General features: G+C 36.4%; 1 protein-coding gene across 2 annotated transcripts; it reads left to right on the forward strand.

Annotated features, from left to right (window-relative positions):
- The first annotated feature begins 966 nt into the window (after positions 1-966).
- On the forward strand, positions 967-20,556 carry FBXL3 (F-box and leucine rich repeat protein 3). Of its 2 annotated transcripts, none has more exons than XM_063102314.1 (5): positions 967-1,247; positions 5,359-5,707; positions 8,445-8,567; positions 11,186-11,357; positions 18,128-20,556. In XM_063102314.1, the coding sequence occupies exons 2-5, from the start codon at positions 5,360-5,362 to the stop codon at positions 18,769-18,771; spliced, it is 1,287 nt and encodes a 428-aa protein (XP_062958384.1). In that variant the 5' UTR covers positions 967-1,247; position 5,359; the 3' UTR covers positions 18,772-20,556. The 2 variants fall into 2 exon arrangements, with proteins under 2 accessions (XP_062958384.1, XP_062958383.1); XM_063102313.1 differs by having other exon boundaries at positions 1,164-1,247; positions 5,359-5,563.
- The last annotated feature ends 904 nt before the right edge of the window (positions 20,557-21,460 follow it).

Consider the following 21,460-nt stretch of genomic DNA (forward strand, 5'->3'; position numbering starts at 1 on the left):
AAGTTCAAAGACATCTTCGGATGGAAAATTACATCCTATTTTTGGAGGGGGAGGTGTGTGATTCAAGTTATAATTTCACATTTAAGGACATTTCTAACTTTAAGAAAACCCAGCATCCAAACTTTTAAAATAAGTTAACTAGGTAGCCGTTGCACACACAGATGCCTTGATTTACAAAAAGCTTCACCAGATTTTCTTTTAAATAGCCATCTACTCCTTTACACTCTCCCCCCTGTATTTCAGAAAACTATTTACAGAATTCACGATTTTACTTCATAAAGCAAAGGTGGTTTTATAAAAGTAATAAATCCGATCATAAAAATTATTTTAGAAAAATTGAAAAAGACAAATTTTCAAAAATAAAAACCTTCTGTAATACCAGCATTAACACCGTCACCATTCTTGGTGTATTTCCCTGCAGTCTTTAAACACTGCTCGTGTAAGTATGATGTGTGTAGATCCCTAGAGCCTGCACTGCATTGAAGCCCACAGGTTAGGAGGAGCGAGCCGGGGTCCCCAAGGGCCGCCCCTGTGGAGGTGTGTCGCGGTCACCTGCTCCTGCTTATCCTTTGAGTGAAGGAACCAGCTGCTGAGTTAGTTATAGCAGGCTCCAGGGACACTCCGTCCTTTCTTCTGCCCACCTCCCTAAACTTTGCAGTTTTAACCGCAGACAGTCTCTTCGACATCTCGCTAGCTCCAGCCCTCCCACTTTCCACTCCCAAAGAAAAATTCCCCTTAAAGGAGGAGTCACGCCTCGGGCAGGGACCAGCCGGACACGCCTTCGGGAACCGGGGGCGAGACCCGCCGCGGAGCGCGCTCCCGCTTGGGCGCGGCCCCGCCGACGCCCCGCCCCCCGCGGCGGAGACGCGCCGGGGAAAGCGCGCGGCCGGCGGCCCTGGGCGCCATTTTGGTTCTGGTGTCTGGGCTGAGGCGCCGGGGACCTACGCGGTGTCCGCGGCTCACTGAGGGAGTCTCTCGCGGCGACCGAGGGTCCGGGACAAGGACGCAGACAGTGCGGGACCGAGTAGGAAGGCTTCGCTCTGGGCAACCAGAGCAGCAAAGGTGGAGCCGCGTTGGCGCTCGCCGCGGGACCAGCGCCTCGGATGCGGGCGGAGCGCGGGGGGCCGCGGCGGCGGGAGCGCGAAGCGGGGGGCCCACGGGGCCTCATGTGAGAGCCGCGGGACCAGCCGCCGCTGCCGTTCCTGGAGTCCGGGGTGGTGTGTGGGGGAAGCCGCCCCCGGCAGCAGGTAACGGCGGAGGGGCAGGGCTGGAGCCCCGCTGCGACGGCGGGGCCGGGAGGGTCCGGCGACCGTCTACGGGCGTGTCGGGGGCGCGGGGCGCGGCATCCAGACCTTGGAGCCAGTGTGGGGGCGTTTCCTCGCGGCTCCCGTTTCTGAACATGTCAACACGGCGTGGTGCGTGTGCGTGCAGCCTGCCCGCGACACCGCCGTGGCCCAGGCTCGCCGCGCCTCCTGCCCGGCTTTCTTACCCTTGGCGGGGCTGGTGACGGGTACCGTGGAGCTCGCGCTCTGCGAGGCGCTTCTCGGCGTCGCCTACGCCAGCGCTGGTAGCTTGAGAAGTAAGAGGTATGAAGGTATGAAAACAAACTGCCCAGGCTAGGCGCGTGAGATGTCAGGGACAGCCAATCCCTGGAGATGGCGCAGGGAGGAGGGGACGCCCCCGCCGCGTAGCTAAGTGGAAAACTTGGCTAACTTGGGATGAGCAGCGGTTGAGGTGGGGTTGCACACGAGGATCAGGAAGCAGCCCAGTAAGTGACTGGCCTGCGTCTCCGAGCGAAGAGGTGAGAGAACTTCTTATTTTGTTGTTAATGATGGTAAGTCTAGTGTCCCAGATCTTTCAATTAGAATCCTTTTTTTTTCTGTAATTTGGACTTCTTCCTACCATTCAGTTCTGATCCGAGAGTTCGTTTCTTTCTATTGTTTTATGCATGTATTTCAACTAAAGAATGCATATTAATTTGATATTAGTCAAAGCAGAACATAAAGGAGATGTGATGTCAAAACAGGCTTTTTAGAGCTAAGTACAAATGGGCTTTTAAAATTACCGCATGCCCAGTGTACATAAAAGTGCTAAATTCCCCTCTTCATCTGATGCTCTAGTTGACTGCTTCTTTCAGAATTTATGGAAATGTTAGGTCACTAGCTCCCTGTGCCACTCAACTAGTCTGTAGTCTTTCCACATTAGATTGCTTTTTGTCACTTTGTTGTAATGTCATCCCCTCACCAAAGGCTCCAGTGGCCTAAGTTGCATTATTTGGGACTTGGAAACGTTGCAGGAAATTAAACTGCTAGAGCCCTGAAGAGGGCTGGTTTTGGTGCTGTAGAAAGTCTTATTATCGTTTATTGCCCAATTTGGTTTTCTGCACTGCTGTGCAAATATAAGAGATGTTTTACTTTGACTAAAAGTGAGTGATATAACGTTCATTGACGTAAATTATTTGCAGACTAGTGGATGCTCTGAATTGTTTAACATTCTATACAGCAGAGCATTATGTGTTAATAAGTTCAATAAAATACTTTTGAAACCAGTGCAAATTTCTGCATGAATAAATGAGCAGCTTGAAAAAACTGACTTTTAAAATTTTTATTAGGTGCCCACTCAATTCTGTTATTTAAATGCATAAATAAGGATAGTTCAGAGACCATTTTTATTGGCATTTGGCCTTACATTTTTTTCTATTGCTTAATATACTATAATTATGACAGCTTATAGTTACATTATGTATGACAATTAGCAGAGTTTTGTTCAGTTATCCATAAACTACTAAGTGCTTAAAATATACTTTGGTGATCATAGTCTTTTTACATCTAGATCAAGAGATACTGTACCTTAGTATTGCATACTTTTTTTTTTAACATGTCACCTTTTTCCTCCCCTGAACTTGGAAAGGTATTGAAATATTCTTTATTTAAAATAGGATTGTAATAGACAAAAGAAAGTTTCTATTGTTAGGATCAGCAAAGTATTAGCAAAGATTATTGTGGGAATAAGGCTGCAATCTTATTTTCGTTTATATATCCACACACTCTGGAGTAAAACGAGTCTTTCCATTTTTAAGTTGAATAGTTCTGGTTTTAGAAAACTTTTCTCCAGAAACAGGTGATTAGCATTCTATAATAAGGTGTAGAAATTATGAAGACTGCCTCATTCTTTTTGAATCTCTGTATCTCAGAATTGTGAGTAGTTTTAGGTAGTCAGAAGAGAAATTATAAGCCCTGGGTGGCAAACTCTTTGTTCTTTGACCCAAATTTTATATGCTAGAATTAAAGTAAGCCTTCAGGATAAATTAAAGCAGAAAAGTGGGTCATGATGACAGTGTTATCTCAACCTCTAGTGGGACATTATTATTGGGAGTGGTCTTTTTATATTACAGATTACATTGTAGTTATACTACCTTTTCTCTAAACATACTTCAAAAAAATCTATTTTTAGATTCACCCATAAGTTTCAGTCTTCCATAAAACTACCCTCTTGCTATCATTTCGGCCATCCTGTTTTCTCTCTTATCTCCCCCTGCTCAGTGGGGTATACATCATTTACATCACTTTATACACATATTTGGAAGTAGGAGCAATGAGGAGTAGGCAGTTTATTACACCTGCATTTAAGACCTCCTGGGCTTATTTTCATGATATGAAGGCATGCATGGCCTCTGCTTTGTTTCTGCTGTCCAACCCCCAAACCTCTTTCATGAGTTTTGCTATGCTCGCTACTGGATAGAGAAAGTCTGCAGAGACATATTTGGTTTACAGTAATGCATATGCACATCCTTTATCTTACACAAGCATCGAAATTCTTACATGCAGTTGTGCCAGAAGAGAGTTGGAGCCACAGTCCATCTTTTTGAAAGGCTGTGATCCCAAGTCTAGGTCCAAACCACTACCCTACCAAAACTGCCTAGAAACAAAAGTATTGCATGCTTTGAACTAAATAAGAGTCCCAGTGGTCTACAGTTACACTATTTAGATTAGAGCCTGCTATACTATTTTTCTAACAGAACAAGGTCTATTTTTATCTGATCACAATATAATGCATTGACATTAAAAGACGTGTAAAATGTAGAAAGGAAAAGTATATTGGCAAAAACAGATATATATATCACCTATAATCCCGCCACCCACTGTTAGTTACTATAATAATTTGGTGAATTTACTTGCAGTGTGTGTTTCTCATACACAAGCTTGTGTTTCTCTCTCTCTCTCTCTCTCTCACACACACACACACACACACACACACACACACAATTTTGTTTTAAAACAAAAATAAGATCATTCTTTGCCTCTGGTTGGTAACCTCTGTTTTTACTGTGTTGTGCACTTTAATGTCTTTAATACTGGACTGCTTTCCTATACCAGAATTCAACAGTCATCTGTCTCCTTTCAAAAACTCTACTATTTCATTTCTCACAAGAACTGTATATCTTATTATCCCCATTTTGCAAACTGAAGTACAGGAAGTGCAAGTAATTTGCTCAATAGCCAGTGAGAGGTAGAGCCTGTATTCAGACCCAGGGAGCTTGGTTCCAGAGTCCATTCTCTTTACCAATAATACTGTTTTACCTCAAAAAGACTATCTTTCAAAGAAACAAATGGAATGAAGGTAGTGAGAATACATAGAACAAACACATTAGTTCAGAAACACAGATTGGAGAGAACATCCCAACAGTAAGTGAGGAAGAAACTTCATTCCAGACCAAATAATGCATAGAAGTGGTGGGTTTACTTATTTTAAGCAGACATTAAAAATGTCTGGTAGTAACAACACAGACTATTCAGTGTGGAAGATCTTTTGGCTACTTAATCTACGTCTTCTCTGAAGGTTTTTGGGACCCTGGTCTGCCTTGCATTCAGGAACTCAAATATGGCAGATATCCTTATATAACTTTTAAGAATACTTTAGAAAGTATCACTCTAGGTTCTCTTTTATATTAATTTTAGTTTGTTGACTATAACTTTTAGAATTTAAATTCTTTGTTTAGTTTCAAAATCATAATAAACTTTTCCCCCCAAGTACAGTATAAATGTAAATGTTTTAACACCTGCCAAACCATAGTTTGTCTCCACTGGCATTTTCCATTGTAGTTTGTTTTGATATTCTTTGTTTAAAAACACTTGCCAGAAATGTATAGAATTTGTAAAACCATAGTTGGTTTCCACTGGCATTTTTCTCTAGAGTATGTTTTGATATTCTTCTCCTTGAATTACTGGTCCAGTTCTTCCTACGTATTTGTATCTGTAAACACACATACACATCTCAGTGACAGAAGAAGGAATTTGGGATTTATTTCTATTCAAAAGTTAAGTAGAATGAAAAAAAATGATGCATTTTTCTGAATAGGATGAAACGAGGAGGAAGAGATAGTGACCATAATTCATCAGAAGAAGGTACTGCAGAGAAATCCAAGAAATTGAGGACTACAAATGAGCATTCTCAGACTTGTGATTGGGGTAATCTCCTTCAGGACATTATTCTTCAAGTATTTAAGTATTTGCCTCTTCTTGACCGGGCTCATGCTTCACAAGTTTGCCGCAACTGGAACCAGGTATTTCACATGCCTGACTTGTGGAGATGTTTTGAATTTGAACTGAATCAGCCAGCTACATCTTATTTGAAAGCTACACATCCAGAGCTGATCAAACAGATTATTAAAAGACATTCAAATCATCTACAATATGTCAGTTTCAAGGTAATACTTTAAATCCTTCTTTTAAAACAATAAAGCATTTGTAGTGGTTTTTGTGTCCTAAACCAATATATCTTCTCATGTATTTAGAATATTTGCTTTATAAGTGAAAGTGTTTAAAGATTTAGAATTATTGCATACCTTAGAAGCTTTCACAAATAATTAAGATATTTGATGGAGCTGAATGACTCCATTATAAGTATTATTAATTTTTAAAAAGAGTAAAAGCAGCCACTAAATAAGCATAAATCATTGACCAAAGCTGTCAGTTACATTGAATTGTGAACAAATTTGAGGAAAAAAATATGCAATATAATAAATAAAAATTTGGGGATAGTATCATTGAGTAGAACTTAATTGCTATTTCCATTTAACAGGGACTGAGTGTTACTTATCAATAGCTTTTTGATATGGTATCTTCAACTAAAAAGGAGGCATAGAAACTTTATGTAAAAGGTTTAGATGAATATATTTGAGAGAGAAATAGAGAAGGGTACATGGAAAAGAATGCCAAAGACAACTGTTTCTTTTCATTGCTGGAAGGGATGTATTGGAAATCATGCAGTGATGAGATAAATGAAGTAGAATGGCTTTTCGAGATGTCCATAGTAGTTTAAGAAATTACAGTGGTTTATGTTTGTGAGTACAGAGGCTTGTCTTGTTTTGGGGATGAATAATGAAATGTGGGCATGTTCACTGAATCCTTAACACCAGATTTTTTTTTGTAGCAAACAGCTGGTAATTGTTGTTGAAAAGTAACCATACATGAATGCCCAATTTGCCTATATGCAGCAGTTGCCAAACAGGCCAAGTTAAACCTAAATAAAGCAATAGTTCATAACACAGAGCTTCCTGCCATAACTAAAGAATGTCATTTCCTCCTAAGTGGAGGTTACCTACTTATTCTCCCATAATGTGTCCAAGGACGAGTAGAGACTTGGTGATGGTAGTGGTTGGGTATATTGTGGCCTTCTTTCCAGAAAAATGCATAAAGGCACATAGGTCAATGGGGGTAGGATTGCTAGGTTTAGGAAATAAATATATAGAATTCCTAGTTAAATTTGAATTTTAGATAATCAGTGAATAGTATTTAGTATAGATATGTCCCATGCAGTGTTTGGGACATACTTAATACTGAAAAATATTTGTTGTTTATGTGAAATTAAAATTTAATTGGATGACTTGTACATTATCTGGTAGCCCTAACTGGGGGCAAGGGTCAGAGATTGGTGGGGGATTAGACAAGCACAGATCCAGGTGTTCTTCATCTCCTTGCCGCTCCAGGAAAGAAACCTGAAGAGCCATCCATTTGGTTTTAGCCATCTTTTGAGTTGTCTAAGAGTGTTCTAATGGTAAATGTTGTAAAAAGATGAGTATAATACATTCATCTAATGGGCTTTAAAAACCAATTCTATCCAGTAGATTGGCTGGGTCAGTTTTATTCTTTTATAGCCCTATGACACAATTCAGGTCTATCTAACTTGTATAACATTCATAAAACCATTTGTGCTATAAGTTTAATGCTTTTTGTTAGGGATTGTTTATTTTCCTGAGGAAATAATTTCTGATTTACTAAAAGAGCCACATCACAGGATTCCTTTGGGCTGTCCTGATAATATTTGTTTGTCATCACTGACTGTAGGCCAAAGGGGCTTGTAGTCAGAGTTATTAGTCTGGAACAGAAGTTCTTAAATTGTATGTACATCAGAAACACCTGGAGGATTGGAAAGACAGAGATTGCTGAGTTCCACCGCCAGAGTTTCTGGTTCAGATGGTATTGGTTGGACATGAGAATGTGCATATCTAGCACAGTCCCAGGTGATGTTGATGTTGCTGGTCCAGGTACCACATTTTGGAACCACTGGTGCAAAGAAACTTAGCCAAAGGATAATTTGTAAACAGCACTGAAATTGTAATATAAATTACTATATTAGTTTTACAACCAGCTCTTAACATTTTTGGGATAAGGTAATGTACGGTGAAACAAAATTAAAGTAATGATATTACTTTTAACTATTCTGTTTTAAGATGGTTTTTAGCCCGGGGAACAACTAACTTTTTAAGACAAAAGCTCCCTATATCCTTGAGGGTTTTTCTTGGCTATATTACCCTTACCCCAGGAAATATCTATGCAGAAGAATGTGTGAGAGCTGCTACCTCTTTTTTTTTTTTTTTTTTTTAACTTTGGCAGCTGGCAGGCCAGGGGATCTGATACCTTTTATTTGGTTCAGATTTTCATGCTTGACTGGTTGGAGACCCTCATATTTTACTTCACATTCATCTTTCCACTAATAACTTTAATGATCAATCCCAGGTTTTGATTCACCAGAACATTCTAAGTAAATATTCAGTTTCTGGTACCTTGGAACATGTGTACTATAGGCACTGTATTTACTTATATTATGTGTTCCACTACCAGATATATAATTACTTTTCAGAGACTATAAATTGATTTATTCCACTAGTTTGTACAGTTTGGAATAAATCAGCTTAAAAATCAAGCCCTTTCAACATTAAATATATATCTCATGATAAAATCTGTCTTGACAGTTGTCCTTATAATTTTTCAGAGGGTCTCAGAAAAGGCTGAAGTTGTAGGTGAAGGTGGATGTTTGAAAGAAAAAATATTCTATAAATTATAATGCAGTAAACTAATAACTATATTCTTGTTTATGTAAAAATAAGGTATGTACAGAGAAATGTAAATATTGCATGGGTAAATGGTGTTTTTTTCCCTAAGGTGGACAGCAGCAAAGAGTCAGCTGAAGCAGCTTGTGATATATTATCACAACTTGTGAATTGCTCTTTAAAAACACTTGGACTTATTTCAACTGCTCGACCAAGCTTTATGGATTTACCAAAGGTATCTGCTGGTTTTGTTTTATAGCTGTTATGAGAAATCCAATGAAAGCCTAACCATTTTTTGTGTTGACACTGAAGAGTATAAGAAAAATAGTATATATATGTGCTGGAAAACCACTTAGTATTTAAAATGTTAATTTCAGAAATGGTGTTTTTTAAAAATGCTTTACTTTGTGCTTCTTCATTGGTGAGGTTAAAGGGTAAATGAATTTTCAAAGGATTCTGTAGGAAGTGCTAAAGTAAACTAAGTAAAACTGAGAAACAAGCATATTAGAAAAAGGAGACGTGTAGGTACTCCTTTTGGGTCTTTTAGAGCAGATTAGTGAAGTTAGGATCAAAGAAAATAGAAAGTGCCAGTAGTGAGAGCAGATATAGCTAACTTATAAAATCTGTGGCAAGAGTTAACTGTTTATATTCATATATATGATCTAACATGATCCTGTACATAATGGAGATAGTCTTCCTCTCTTCCTCTTCCCTCTCTTTGTCTCTCCCTCCTTCTGTCTCTGTCTCTCTCTGTCTCTCTCTCTCAGCTGTTCTCTTAAAACAGAAAAATAAGGGTGTATTTTTTGAAAGGCAACTTGATAAAGCCCCCTGAGTATGTTAACTAATGTTCAGTAGGTTAGTATCCAGCAATAATTTGAAAGTTTTTTTTTTTTTTTTTCCAGATTACTCCACAAGCTAAAATATAGACACCCTTTTAAACACTTAACAGTTGAATTTACTAGGAAAATTCAGGAAGGAATATTACTAAATATCGAGTATATATCATAACCCAGGTTGTTGTTTCAACGGAATACCAGTACCAAATGTATCACTAGTTGATTTCAAAGTCTTAAGTTGATTTTTTAAAAGTTTCATTAAATGTATGTGTACACTTTGAGATAAAATATTTTTCTTGTGTAAAATAAGGGAAATGGGCAAGAGAATCTGTTCATTTTAACATTTTAAGATTCTGTGTACACGAATTAGGTCACTGTGGTTCTCAGACTTAATTTTGAATTCCTGTCTCTATGCCAAATTTGGTATGATTTCAAGTCTTCCCTTCCTGCAAGCAATCCAGGTGATTCTGATTAAGTTGGTTCGAGGACTTCACTCTAAGAAACATTGAATTACATAGTATAGTACCACCTTTTTCAAGCTTCACGTGGGAAATGAAATGTTCTGAATTGATTTTCTATATACCTATCATAGTTAAAAAACAAATACACATATTTACATATATGGTATATATAAAATATCCCATATTAAATGGTATGTTGAACATAATTTCCTTCTTTTTTTATTACTTGGTGATATCATTGTGCACATATCGAGTCCTAACTGGGAACTATTGATGCAGCTTGGACTGCTTCTTTCCTTATTAAATGGGCCAAGGATGCTTATACAGTTTTCCTTTTTTTCTTTTCCTTTTATGACTTTTGTAGAAGATTGAAATAGGTGTTGCCAAATGTTTTGGAAATCCTGGAGAACTGAAGAGATCATAGAAGTAATGTATTTGATCAGAGCTAAATCAGGGAAATGGGGAAAAATGTCAGTGATGCAGTCATGAGCATCTAATGAAGAAATGTGATTGTACAATATAATTGAGTTTGATATAAAAATATTAAGAGACATGTTTAACATTTAAGTAGTTAAACAGTTACTTAGTCAAAGTAAGTAGTTAATCAGTTATTTAATCATGGTAGGGAAAGAGTAAATTAGGGAATGTGACTGAGAAGGTAGTGTTTCATTGTACTCTTGGCTATTAACCTCATCCTTTTTTTTACTGCTGTAGAGAATTTACAAAGCTGAGTGCAGGATGAGGTTGATTATGTATAGGGGTGTCTTAGAGCCTTTCTTTCCTTACTGTCCTGAATTATTTGCACATTGTTTATAGCTTCTTATCTCAGTTCTGATTCCAAGTCACACGTATTATCATATTTTAATTCTTATTTCCTTACAGTGGTTCCTTAGGTAATTATATGTATATAATAAATTGAATGATACTCATTGGTACATTTGTGGACAAAATACGTTAAGATAAAATAGAAGGCTTGAAAATATTGTACATAATTTAACATATTTGAGGGAGTTTTAATTTGGAATTTTATTTAAGCATGAGTTTGGTTGTTTTAGAATCAAATTTTGTATGAGCTTTCATGTTCCAAATGAGTCATAGCTTTTGAATTGATCGACTGTTAATATTAATTTTTAATGATTGTGCTAATAGTTATTACTATTTTAATGGTCATAACTATCAAACAGGAAAAAAAAATGCAGTTCAGTGTTAAAAAACACTAGAGTTTCCAGATATGATGAAGCGTCTGCGAGGTATTCTGAACTTGGGTTCCAGAATTCCTCTTTTTTACTTACCAATGGTTGTTATGATTTAGAGTCACTCATTTTGAGGGAGGTTTGAAATGCTTTTTTCTCCTGCAGGTAAAAAGGCTCGTCTCAAGATGGCAGATAGTAACCTCTTTTTACCACACTTCCAACAACAGTGAAGGGGCACTACTCCTAAAACAGTTGTGAAATATGTCATTAGGGTTCAGATGAACCATATCTGGTATTATGTGGAAAACTTTAAATTCTCATATCTAAAAATTGAAATATTGTTTTAACTTTTTTGCTTTTTAGTCTCATTTTATCTCTGCACTGACAGTTGTGTTTGTAAACTCCAAATCTCTGTCCTCGCTGAAGATAGATGATACCCCAGTAGATGATCCATCCCTCAAAGTACTAGTGGCCAACAACAGTGATACACTCAAGCTGCTAAAAATGAGCAGCTGTCCTCACGTCTCTCCAGCAGGTGTGTTGTGTTTTTTGCTGGACACATTTTAGTAAAATTTATTGATGTGTTTATCAAATTAAGAAAAACTATGATCATTAATCTTGAAGGTGGGTTAAAGTGACTGTTTCATCACTTTTGCATTAAAGTACTTTTAGTGTCGTAATATAATAGCATAAATTCTGTACTGTTACTAGCCTAGACACTGACTTTCAGCTTATTTTCTAATCTTATTTGGCAGTTTGTGTATTGCATGTGCTGGAAAATGAATAAGAAAAAGAAAAAAGGAGAGGAAAGGAAAGGTTTCCTTGGGGTGTCCCGTTAGGTAAAATAGTCGAGTTGAGTTAACAGGGTAGGTTTTGAGTCACAGTAGTCACATAATTACTTTCTTCTTTTTATGTAGAGGGAGAAGAGTTGTACTTAATTTGTTGCCTTACATTTTGCAAAATAATGGTTTTTCCTAAGTTGCATCTTGGAGCTGAGAGCCCATCAAATGGGGGAATAGCATTACAAAAGCTCTTTCCAACTTCTCGTGTCGAATTTTCTGGGTATTACTACATTATTCAGTTTGAAATTATTTAAATTCCAGATGATTTGTATTGAAAAGTAAGTATAAACCGAAATTTCATATTACTGTCTATTGCTTCACTGCTGACTTCTCCCATTATTCACATGCCGGGATCCTGATCCTTTAGCTGTGTTATTTAGGAAACCTGTTCTTTAAGGGACAATGTTAAAATCTTCGATGTCTTAACGAAACTCTTCCTTCCTCTTGGTATAACTAAAGCCTGGCCTTCTACCAAGGAAATGATTCACTCTCTCTGATGGAGATTACTTTTTCGTTCTCCCAAGTTTCCTATAAGGAGCTCCTTGGTGATGGGAATGGCTAAGTCTCCTGTTGTATTTTCCTAGCCCTCTCTGCCACTTATTAGGTTATCATTGAAAGGTATTATAAAAGTTAAGAAGAATAGGCTTTGGCAGCTACTTATGTGACCTTGATGACATTTTCCTATCTACTATATGAGTCTGCTATGAGAGTAAGGTTCAAATTTCATAGCTTCATAGCGTACAAGGTCCTTTTTATGCTGACCTCCACCTGTCTCTTTAATCTTATTCTGCTACTCACTCATATGCAGCTTTTACTCGAGCCCTATGGAACTACATAAGAGTTCTTTGTTTGTACCTTTGGTATGGTGAGTATGCTGTGCCCTGTGACTACTTTTAAGGATTTTTAACTTCATGTAGCTAACTCCAGCTCAGCCTTTAAAATTCAGCTCACGTATTGCCTGTTTTGATCCCTCTCTTCCTTTCTGGTTTAGATTCCCCACCTGTATGTTTCCATAGCACTAGCACTCTGAGCATAAGTGATAGCGACTGATAGCATTTACCATGAGAGCCTTTGGGTCTCTGGTTTCTCCGTGAAACTGTGAGCTAATTATTCTCTTTATCCTAATACATCCCATGTGTGTTTATTTTTATTAAATATACCCATCGGTTGTGATAGTATAGTATAAGCTTTCTTGGTCCCACCTAATGACTTTGGGAATTGTTTAGTAAGGGAAGAGAAAGAACACTTGTAATATGAGGGGTCTTCAAAAAGTTCATGGAAAGATTTGTATTATCATTTAATTCTATTTTCCCACAAACTTTTTGAAGTATCCTCATACTTTTTTTGGTGGTGGTGGGTGGGGGAGGGTGGCTGGCCAGTATGGCTCTCATACTTTTTAATTGAAGAGTATAACCAGGGATTTTAATTTAAAATTTAACTTATTTACATATCTTTCTATATTTTGCATATTTGGAGAGTTTCTTTCTCTAAGTTGAAATTATGGGCTACTATTCTACTTTCTGATCTATTTTCTTCACTTAACATTTTATCAATCTTTTTTCCCATTTCATATGGTAATTATAGTATATGTGCTGCCGAAGCGAGCACCATATGGTAATTATAATTGTCTATAACCGGACCTCTAGGTAGCATTTGACACTAGAGACTGCTGCTTTTTTGATATCATACTTCTGATTTTCCTCCTTCCTCTCTGTTCCTACATTGTTTCCTTTGCTAGTTTACCTTTTCATTCCTTAAATTTTGGTTTTTCACTGTGTTCCATACTGGGTTCTTTTTGGTTGTGCTCTGTAAACTCTGGGCAGTGTCATTATATTCTGTGGCTTCACTTATGCTCCATATGTTAAAACCTCCTCCTTTCAGTGTCTCTGGAACTCCATCCAGAGTTGTGTGTTGAACTGCTGACAGCCCAGTGCTCTAGAATGTCTCACTGGTAGTTCAGACTAAAGAACTTCCCTTCTCCCTCTTTCCGTATCTCTTCCTCTTTCCGTATCTCTTCCTCTTCCCGTTTTACTGTCTCAGTGAATAGCATCATCCTTCTAGTTGTCAGGGACTTGACAGTCTTCCTTGATTCCTCCTACGCATTCTTTCTACATTCCCTCAGTCACTGCGTTCTGGTGACGCCATCACCAAAATATGTCTTGAATCTCTCTACTTTTCTCCATCTCCACTCTAAGTATTCTAGGCCAGATCACCATAATCTTTGTGCAGTACTCTCTTAACTGATTTCCTAACTAACAGCCTTGCTCTTCTATAATCTGATTTCCATGCCACAGGCAGAGTAATCTTTCTAAAATGTAAAGTTGTTTTTTTTTTTTTCCTCCTCTTTCCTTCAGAACTTCTTACTATGCTTTGGATAAAACCCAAACTTCTTACCTATGCTTGCAGGGTCCAGTATGATCTAGCCCTTACCTATTATTGGGCTTCAACCTTTGATATTCTCTGTTTTGAGCACCTTCAGTTCTTAGAATGCTTGTGTGTTTTTCCATGTCTGGGTGTTCACAAAGGAGATAATATTCTCTTTCCTTTTCCATTTTCCTTTTGCCCTACCCTAGTCCTTCTAATTTACTAGGTCTGTATTTCTTCTAGGAAATCTTCCCTACTTCTCTTTTATGAACTCCCAGAGCATACTTATTTAATTACTGGCTGCCTCCTATTAGGATAAGAATGTCTTGTTCTTGTTGTAGCTTTCCTATCCTAGCACCCGTTGTTTAAGACACTCATCAATTACCAGCTGAACTAATTAACATTTAGTTACTTAGTATTCTACCTTGTTGATAAGCCAACATTTGCACTACTTCTTTTAAGGTTGGACACTTAGTTTGTTTCCACTTTTTTGCTGTGATTAAAAAAAATTTTCTTGATAACGAATGATGTAGGGTATCTTTTAATGTGCTTATTGGCCATTTTTATATCTTTGGAAAAATGTCTATTCAGATCCTTTGCCTATTTTTTAATTGGGTTATTTGTTTTTTATTATTGAGTTGTAATAGTTTAGCAGTTTTATTTTTCTCACTATGCTGTGTTCTGTATTTAAACACTTGTCACTACATATTAGTTTTCTTTGGCACATAGCAAGCAGTTTGCTTCTATTAATTTCTTCCTTAGGGCAAATTCTTAAGAAGTGGAAGTCCTAAGTCAAAGGGTTCAAATCTCTTTTATGCTTCTTGCCATCTTTCTTCCCGAATGAATTTGTAATACCACAAATAATATACTGGTTTTGCAACAGCTTTGTTGAAATGTAATTCACATACCATACAATTCTCATTTAAAGTGTACAGTTTAATGGCTTTTGGTATTTTTGGCAGAGTAGTGCATCTATCACCACAATCAGTTTTAGAACATTTTCATTATTCCCAAAAGAAACCACATAACTCTTCGCTATTGCCCCTAAAACACCATCCCATCTATTCCTAGGCAACCACTAATCTATTTTCTGTCTCTGTAGATTTGCCTATTCTGGACATTTCATATCAATGGCATCATACCATATGTGGTCTTTTGTTTTTGGCTTCTTTCATTTAGCATGTTTTCCATGTTAATGCATGTTCTATCATGTATCAGAGCTTCATTTCTTTTTGTTACCCACTAATATTTCATTGCATGGATATACCACATTATCTATTGATCAATTGATGGATGTTTGGGTTGTTGCCACCTTTTAACTATCATGAATAATGCTGCTGTGTACATTCACATATAAGTTTGGGTGGGCATATGGTTTAATTGCTCTTAGGTATATACCTACTAATGGAACTTCTGGATCATATCGTAACTCTGTTTACCCATTTGAGGAACTTCCAGACTGTTTTTCCAAAGCAGCGGTACCATTTTACATTCCTACTAATAGTGTGTGAGGGTTCCAGCTTTTCCGCATCTGAACACTTGTTGTCTTTTTCATTATAGCCATTCTAGCAGATGTAAACTAGTATCTTATTGTGGTTTTGATTTGCATTTTTTTCATGATAGATAATATTGGGTATCTTTTCATGTGCTTATTGGCCACTTGTATATTTTCTTTGGAAAACTGTCTATTCACATCCTTTTCCTATATTTTAATGGGGTGATTTGTCTTTTTATTATTGAGTTGTAATAGTTTACCAGTTTTATTTTATCTTTCTTACTGTGTTGTGTTATGTATTTAAACACTTGTATCTACTTATTAGTTTTCTGTTGCTGCATGACTAACTACAAATATAACAGCTTATATCAATACCCATTATTAGTTCTATAGTTCTATAGTTCTGTAGGTCAGGGCTGTGGGCATGTCTCAACTGGCTTCTCTGCTTAGGCCCTTAAAAGGCTTAAAGTGTCAGACCGGCTGGGCTATTATTCGGAGGCTCTAGGGAAGAATTCTCTTCCACACTTATTCAGATTGTTGGCTGAATTCAATTCCTTGCGGTTGTAGGACATATCATTTCCTTACTGGCTGTCAGCAAGAAAGAGGCTGCTTGGGGGTCTCTCTCTTCTCTTAGAGGCTGCCTGTATTCTTTCTTTTTTGGCCCCTCCATCTTAAAGCCAGCAGTAACATATTGAATTCCTCTTTATGCTTTGAATCTCTCTTCCTCTTCTGCAACCAGCCAGAGAAAGCTGCTTTTTTAAAAGGGTTCCTCCTCGTGTGATTAGATTTGGACTACCCAGATAATCTATCTTATATGGCCAGATGTGCCATATAACATAATCAACGGTGTGGTATCTTACCACATTCACAGATATCAGGCATAAGGATGTGGAATCTTGGGGGCCATATTTAGAATTATGCCTGCCATAGCTGTTTTAGTAGTTATTAGATGATTTCTCAAAGTTTCTTTTATTTGGTTACCACTTTCCATGTGTTTTTCTTTCTTTTTATATCAAGCTTTTTGAGATTACAAAGAACAGAGATATGTAGTCAGGTGACCTGGGGAGATCGGGGTGTTTTTTAGTGTACATTCATACCTTGTGGAGAACAGAAACTTTGCAGTGACTGAATAGTGAAGTACAGATGTCCATTCCTCCCTCTTCTGGTGACTCATTGTGGTGATTCAATTTATCTCTCCTCTGCTTCTGTTGCCTGTCTTCTCCTCTCACTGCTGTAAAGCTTTGGCTTATTGGTGGCCTCTGTCTCATCACTTCTTAATAGTTAAGTGCATGAACTTAAGAGTCACTTAGCTTGTGTTTGTTTTCCAGCTTTGATATCTTTAGCTAGCTGCCTTAATTTCAAAATATAAATAATATCTAGTTTTCCACAGTTTTTTGAGTATTTGAGTATTTGCCACTAAATGGCATATCAACCTTATACAGTAAATAGTAGATGAAAATATGATGTATGTTTTGTTGTTCCTGTGTTTGTAAACATAAGAAGTGGATTGAGTGGGTTATTTATCAGGTAGCATGGGGTGCCTCTTTGGGGTAGTCTTATGTCGTTTAACCAGGGATACGTTCTGAGAAATGTGTCATTAGGCAATTTTGTTGTCATGCAAACATCATAGAGTGTACTTACACAAACCTAGATGGTATAGCTTTCTATATATCTAGGCTATATGGTATCGTCATTATATTGTGGGACTACTGTATGCGATCCGTTGTCAAAAGAGACGTTCTCATATGGCGCATGACTGTAATAGGCTACTTGAAGATCAAATATTGACCTTTAGTATGAAGTCATCTGTTGCTAGGGTAATAGTTTTGGGCAGTTATGAAGCATGGTGCCTTAAGGATAGAGAACAGTGTAAGAAACTGCTTTCTGGGTGTGTTAGAGCTTCAAAAGTCAAAATGTGTATTTCTGTTAATGTGAATTGGGTGGTTATCTTTGACTTTTTTTCTTTTTCTTTTGGCAGCTGACTGGTACAGGAATTCTTTGACTCAATTTTCTAGTAATATGGTATTTTTTCTTAGAAATGTGATAAGCTATACTATTAGCAATTAAACTGTTGATCATCTGATGGAAATCTTTATTTTGTAAATGCTTTAGTTACGGAAATCATAGTTAGTTTTTATATGGTTATATCTTATCCTATTTCTTCTCATTATGATTAGGTTTTGAATTTTAAAAAATGTCCTTTGGCTTCTGTTGCAGTGATCATGTAATTTTTCTTACTTAATCTATGAGTTTAGTGGTAGTAATAATTTTTTAAAAAAAAAATACAGTATGTCCATGCATTACTCGGATAAATTTTAGTCATGGTATATTTTTTAAATGACAGTTACTAATAATTTATAATTTTTCTGAGCTGATAAGCTTTCTTTTTAAGGTATTGGATTTAGAATTGGTTTCATTTTCTTGTAGACAAAATTAGTAATGGCTTTAAAAAGTTTGTGACTTCTGCTAATTCAGCTATACAGCTAAATTTTAAATTGTATAGCTTTGCGGTAAGGAAAATATGGCAAAATTTTGTGGACATGTACTTGATTGAATATTTGAATAGATGAACTTGTACAAAAACTTATTTTTTTTTCTTCCAAGGTATCCTTTGTGTGGCTGATCAATGTCATGGTTTACGAGAACTGGCCCTGAACTACCACTTACTAAGTGATGAGTTGCTACTTGCTTTGTCTTCTGAAAAACACGTTCGATTAGAACATTTGCGCATTGATGTAGTCAGTGAGAATCCTGGACAGACACACTTCCATACTATTCAGAAGAGCAGCTGGGATGCTTTCATCAGACATTCACCCAAAGTGAACTTAGTGATGTATTTTTTTTTATATGAAGAGGAATTCGACCCATTCTTTCGTTATGAAATACCTGCCACCCATCTTTACTTTGGGAGATCAGTAAGCAAAGATGTGCTTGGCCGTGTGGGAATGACATGCCCTAGACTAGTTGAACTAGTAGTGTGTGCTAATGGATTACGGCCACTTGATGAAGAGTTAATTCGCATTGCAGAACGGTGCAAAAATTTGTCAGCTATTGGACTAGGGGAATGTGAAGTCTCATGTAGTGCCTTTGTTGAATTTGTGAAGATGTGCGGTGGCCGCCTGTCTCAGTTATCCATTATGGAAGAAGTATTAATTCCTGACCAAAAGTATAGTTTGGAGCAGATTCATTGGGAAGTGTCTAAGCATCTTGGTAGGATGTGGTTTCCAGATATGATGCCCACTTGGTAAAGATTACGTGATGCAGGGCACCTTAACTTCAAGCAAATGTATTATGTAAAAGCTTATTTGCTATAGTTCTGATATAATTCTACTATTTTGTGGCACAGAAATTTGATATGTTCAGTGTGTATAAAGGATTGTTTAATGGAAGACCCACAGATCAGTTTTCATTAGAAAGCTCCATTTGTTTCTTTAGCCTAACAGCAATCAAATCTCTGAAAATTAAAAAAACTCCCACATGGTTGGGATGTGAAAGTAATAACCAGTTATAAAGACTAAACAGTTTATAGTCTGAAGGAAACCAAACCTATACATTATAATATACAAGAAATACTAATAGGTTTTCCTAAATGTTATGTTCTCTATGCATTTTTAAAAAAACTTGACATTGTAGGGTCTTCAGTATACATACACCTGTTATAAGGTGTTTAATACAGCTCAGGAAAGTGAGCATTTTGTGGGAAAAATGTAGGGTATATGTAATGAAAAAGATTGGTTGAATGTTCTCAAATGTGTTATAAGCTGCTTAAAGAAAGAGGTTATATATAAGTAATTGGATCACTTAGAAAACTGATAAATGTTACACAGTGGTTATTATAGAAGGATTATACACAGAGCCAAGATCAAATTAAAAGAAAATAAATGGAATAAGGGAGGCAGTTTTTGCTTTGTATAAACTTTTAGATTTGTTCTGTAATCTGCTAAATCACATAAATTCTTTTCTGTGATAATATTATTATATATGTGGCACTTGAGACCTTGTATGTAAAGTAAGGAATGCTTTACCAGTTGTCCTTGGTTTTATCTTTGTTTAAACTAGTTTTGAAGCATTATACAGTAATTGAAAGAAAAAACTTATCTATTAAAAAAGCCAAATTGAAATAATTAAAGATAGAACTTGAAAATGTTCGTGAATTGTTTCCATGAAAGAATATTAGTCTTCAGTGAGTTTTAGTGATGGCTCACTTTTCCATTTTGGAATTATAGTTATGTAAGTAGAATTCTAAAAAATCATAAAAGGAGCACCACTGTACAGTTCAGCATAAATAGTAAATTTAAAAGAGGATATATTTAAGTTCATAATCATATTTTTGAGTAAATTTGCTCAGTGAACTGGAAAGTTTTAATAGAAAAATGTCTACAGTTTTGGGGACTGTTAATTTGGTTAAAGTGATATTTTATATTATTTAAATTAGCATTTTATATTACTTTCATATGAATAAAGGTAATCCATGCATTGTAGAGTCTGTAAAAATCATTTTAGGTTACATTTAGTTTTTTAGGTTATACAAACTTTGATTCTGGGCACTAGTGCTAGTAGATATAACCCTCCTAAGGGGAATTAGAAGTGATTTATCCCCAGTGGAATACTTGAGATGGCTCTCTTCAGTGGTGTGACTTTCAGAAAGTATCTCAGTAGTCATGACACCTAACAGTCTCACAGAAGTAATCTATTTTTAAAATAGATGACCTTCCTAGGAATAAAGTAAAAGGTGATATTCTACATAATTTTTTTCAAAAGTGATGGTATTCTACCCTGCAGCCCCATAGAAATAAGAAAAAGGCTGATCCAGTCTTGAAAATTAAAAGCAATTGTAGTATTTCCCCTCTTACTAAATAGTAAAAAGCTTCTATTGTACAAGAAATGCCTGTGCTAGTGAAATTTTTTTTTCTTGAACAACTTTGGAAAATGGATTTGACAGTATACAATCAGTTTTAACCACAGCTTTATTTGGAAATTTACTTTTTGTATAAATTGAATATATATAATGCTTGAAATATTTTGTCACTTTATAAGCAAAATGTATTGCACTTAAATTGTTTATACTGTAAAGTATATGTTAAATGCTTTTTATCAATTTGAGAATAAAGATAGTTACTAATGCTATTGTATTACAGTTTTTAAAAACTACCCAAACATATGAGAATACTTCAAAAAGTTCATGGAAAGGTTTGTATTATCTTTTAATTCTATTTTTCCATGAATTTTTAAAGTATCCCCGTATACACTTACCTGACTCAAAATTAGCTAACCTTACAAATTTATGGTTTTAGTTTCAAATCCATATTTAATATATATAAAATGTTAAAACAAAGTTCATGGTAGACTGGTTTTTTTGATGATACAAGGTTAGGCACATGGAATCCATTCTTGAAATAAGCTCTGATGCCTAAAGTGATATGAAATTAAAAATCTACCATGAAATGTAAATTTACTTTTTAAGTTTCATACAGAAAATGATTAAAGATAAGAAATAGGTTCTTTCTGCCTTCAGAACAAGAATTTATAAACACATTAGAAACAGAATTCTCAGTCTTAAAGGGTCCTTGAACCCAGCTAGCCTTTTTAGAAAGAAATGTTGTTATATAAATGATAATAATTTTTAAGCTATTGAATTGAAATTATTTTCATCTTCTGTCTTAACAGCTCTCAGAAAATAACTTCAATTTACCTTGGTAATCCAGGATATTTTAACAGTATTACCAGCAAAAACAGCCATGATTGAAGATTAAATCAATTTACTGCATTCTAAGAAGAATTTTTTGTATTTATCAAAAAGCTTAGGCTAGAAGGAAGGGGTTGGTGTGAAGAAGGCTCAGGCCTAAACTAGGTCCTTTAAGAGGCTCTAGTTAATCTGTACCCCACACGTAGCTGGGAATCTGTACAGACTCTAACCCCAGTATATCTGTGGACTGG

Source organism: Cynocephalus volans, chromosome 7, assembly GCF_027409185.1.
Source record: "Cynocephalus volans isolate mCynVol1 chromosome 7, mCynVol1.pri, whole genome shotgun sequence".
Classification (NCBI taxonomy): Eukaryota; Metazoa; Chordata; class Mammalia; order Dermoptera; family Cynocephalidae; genus Cynocephalus; species Cynocephalus volans.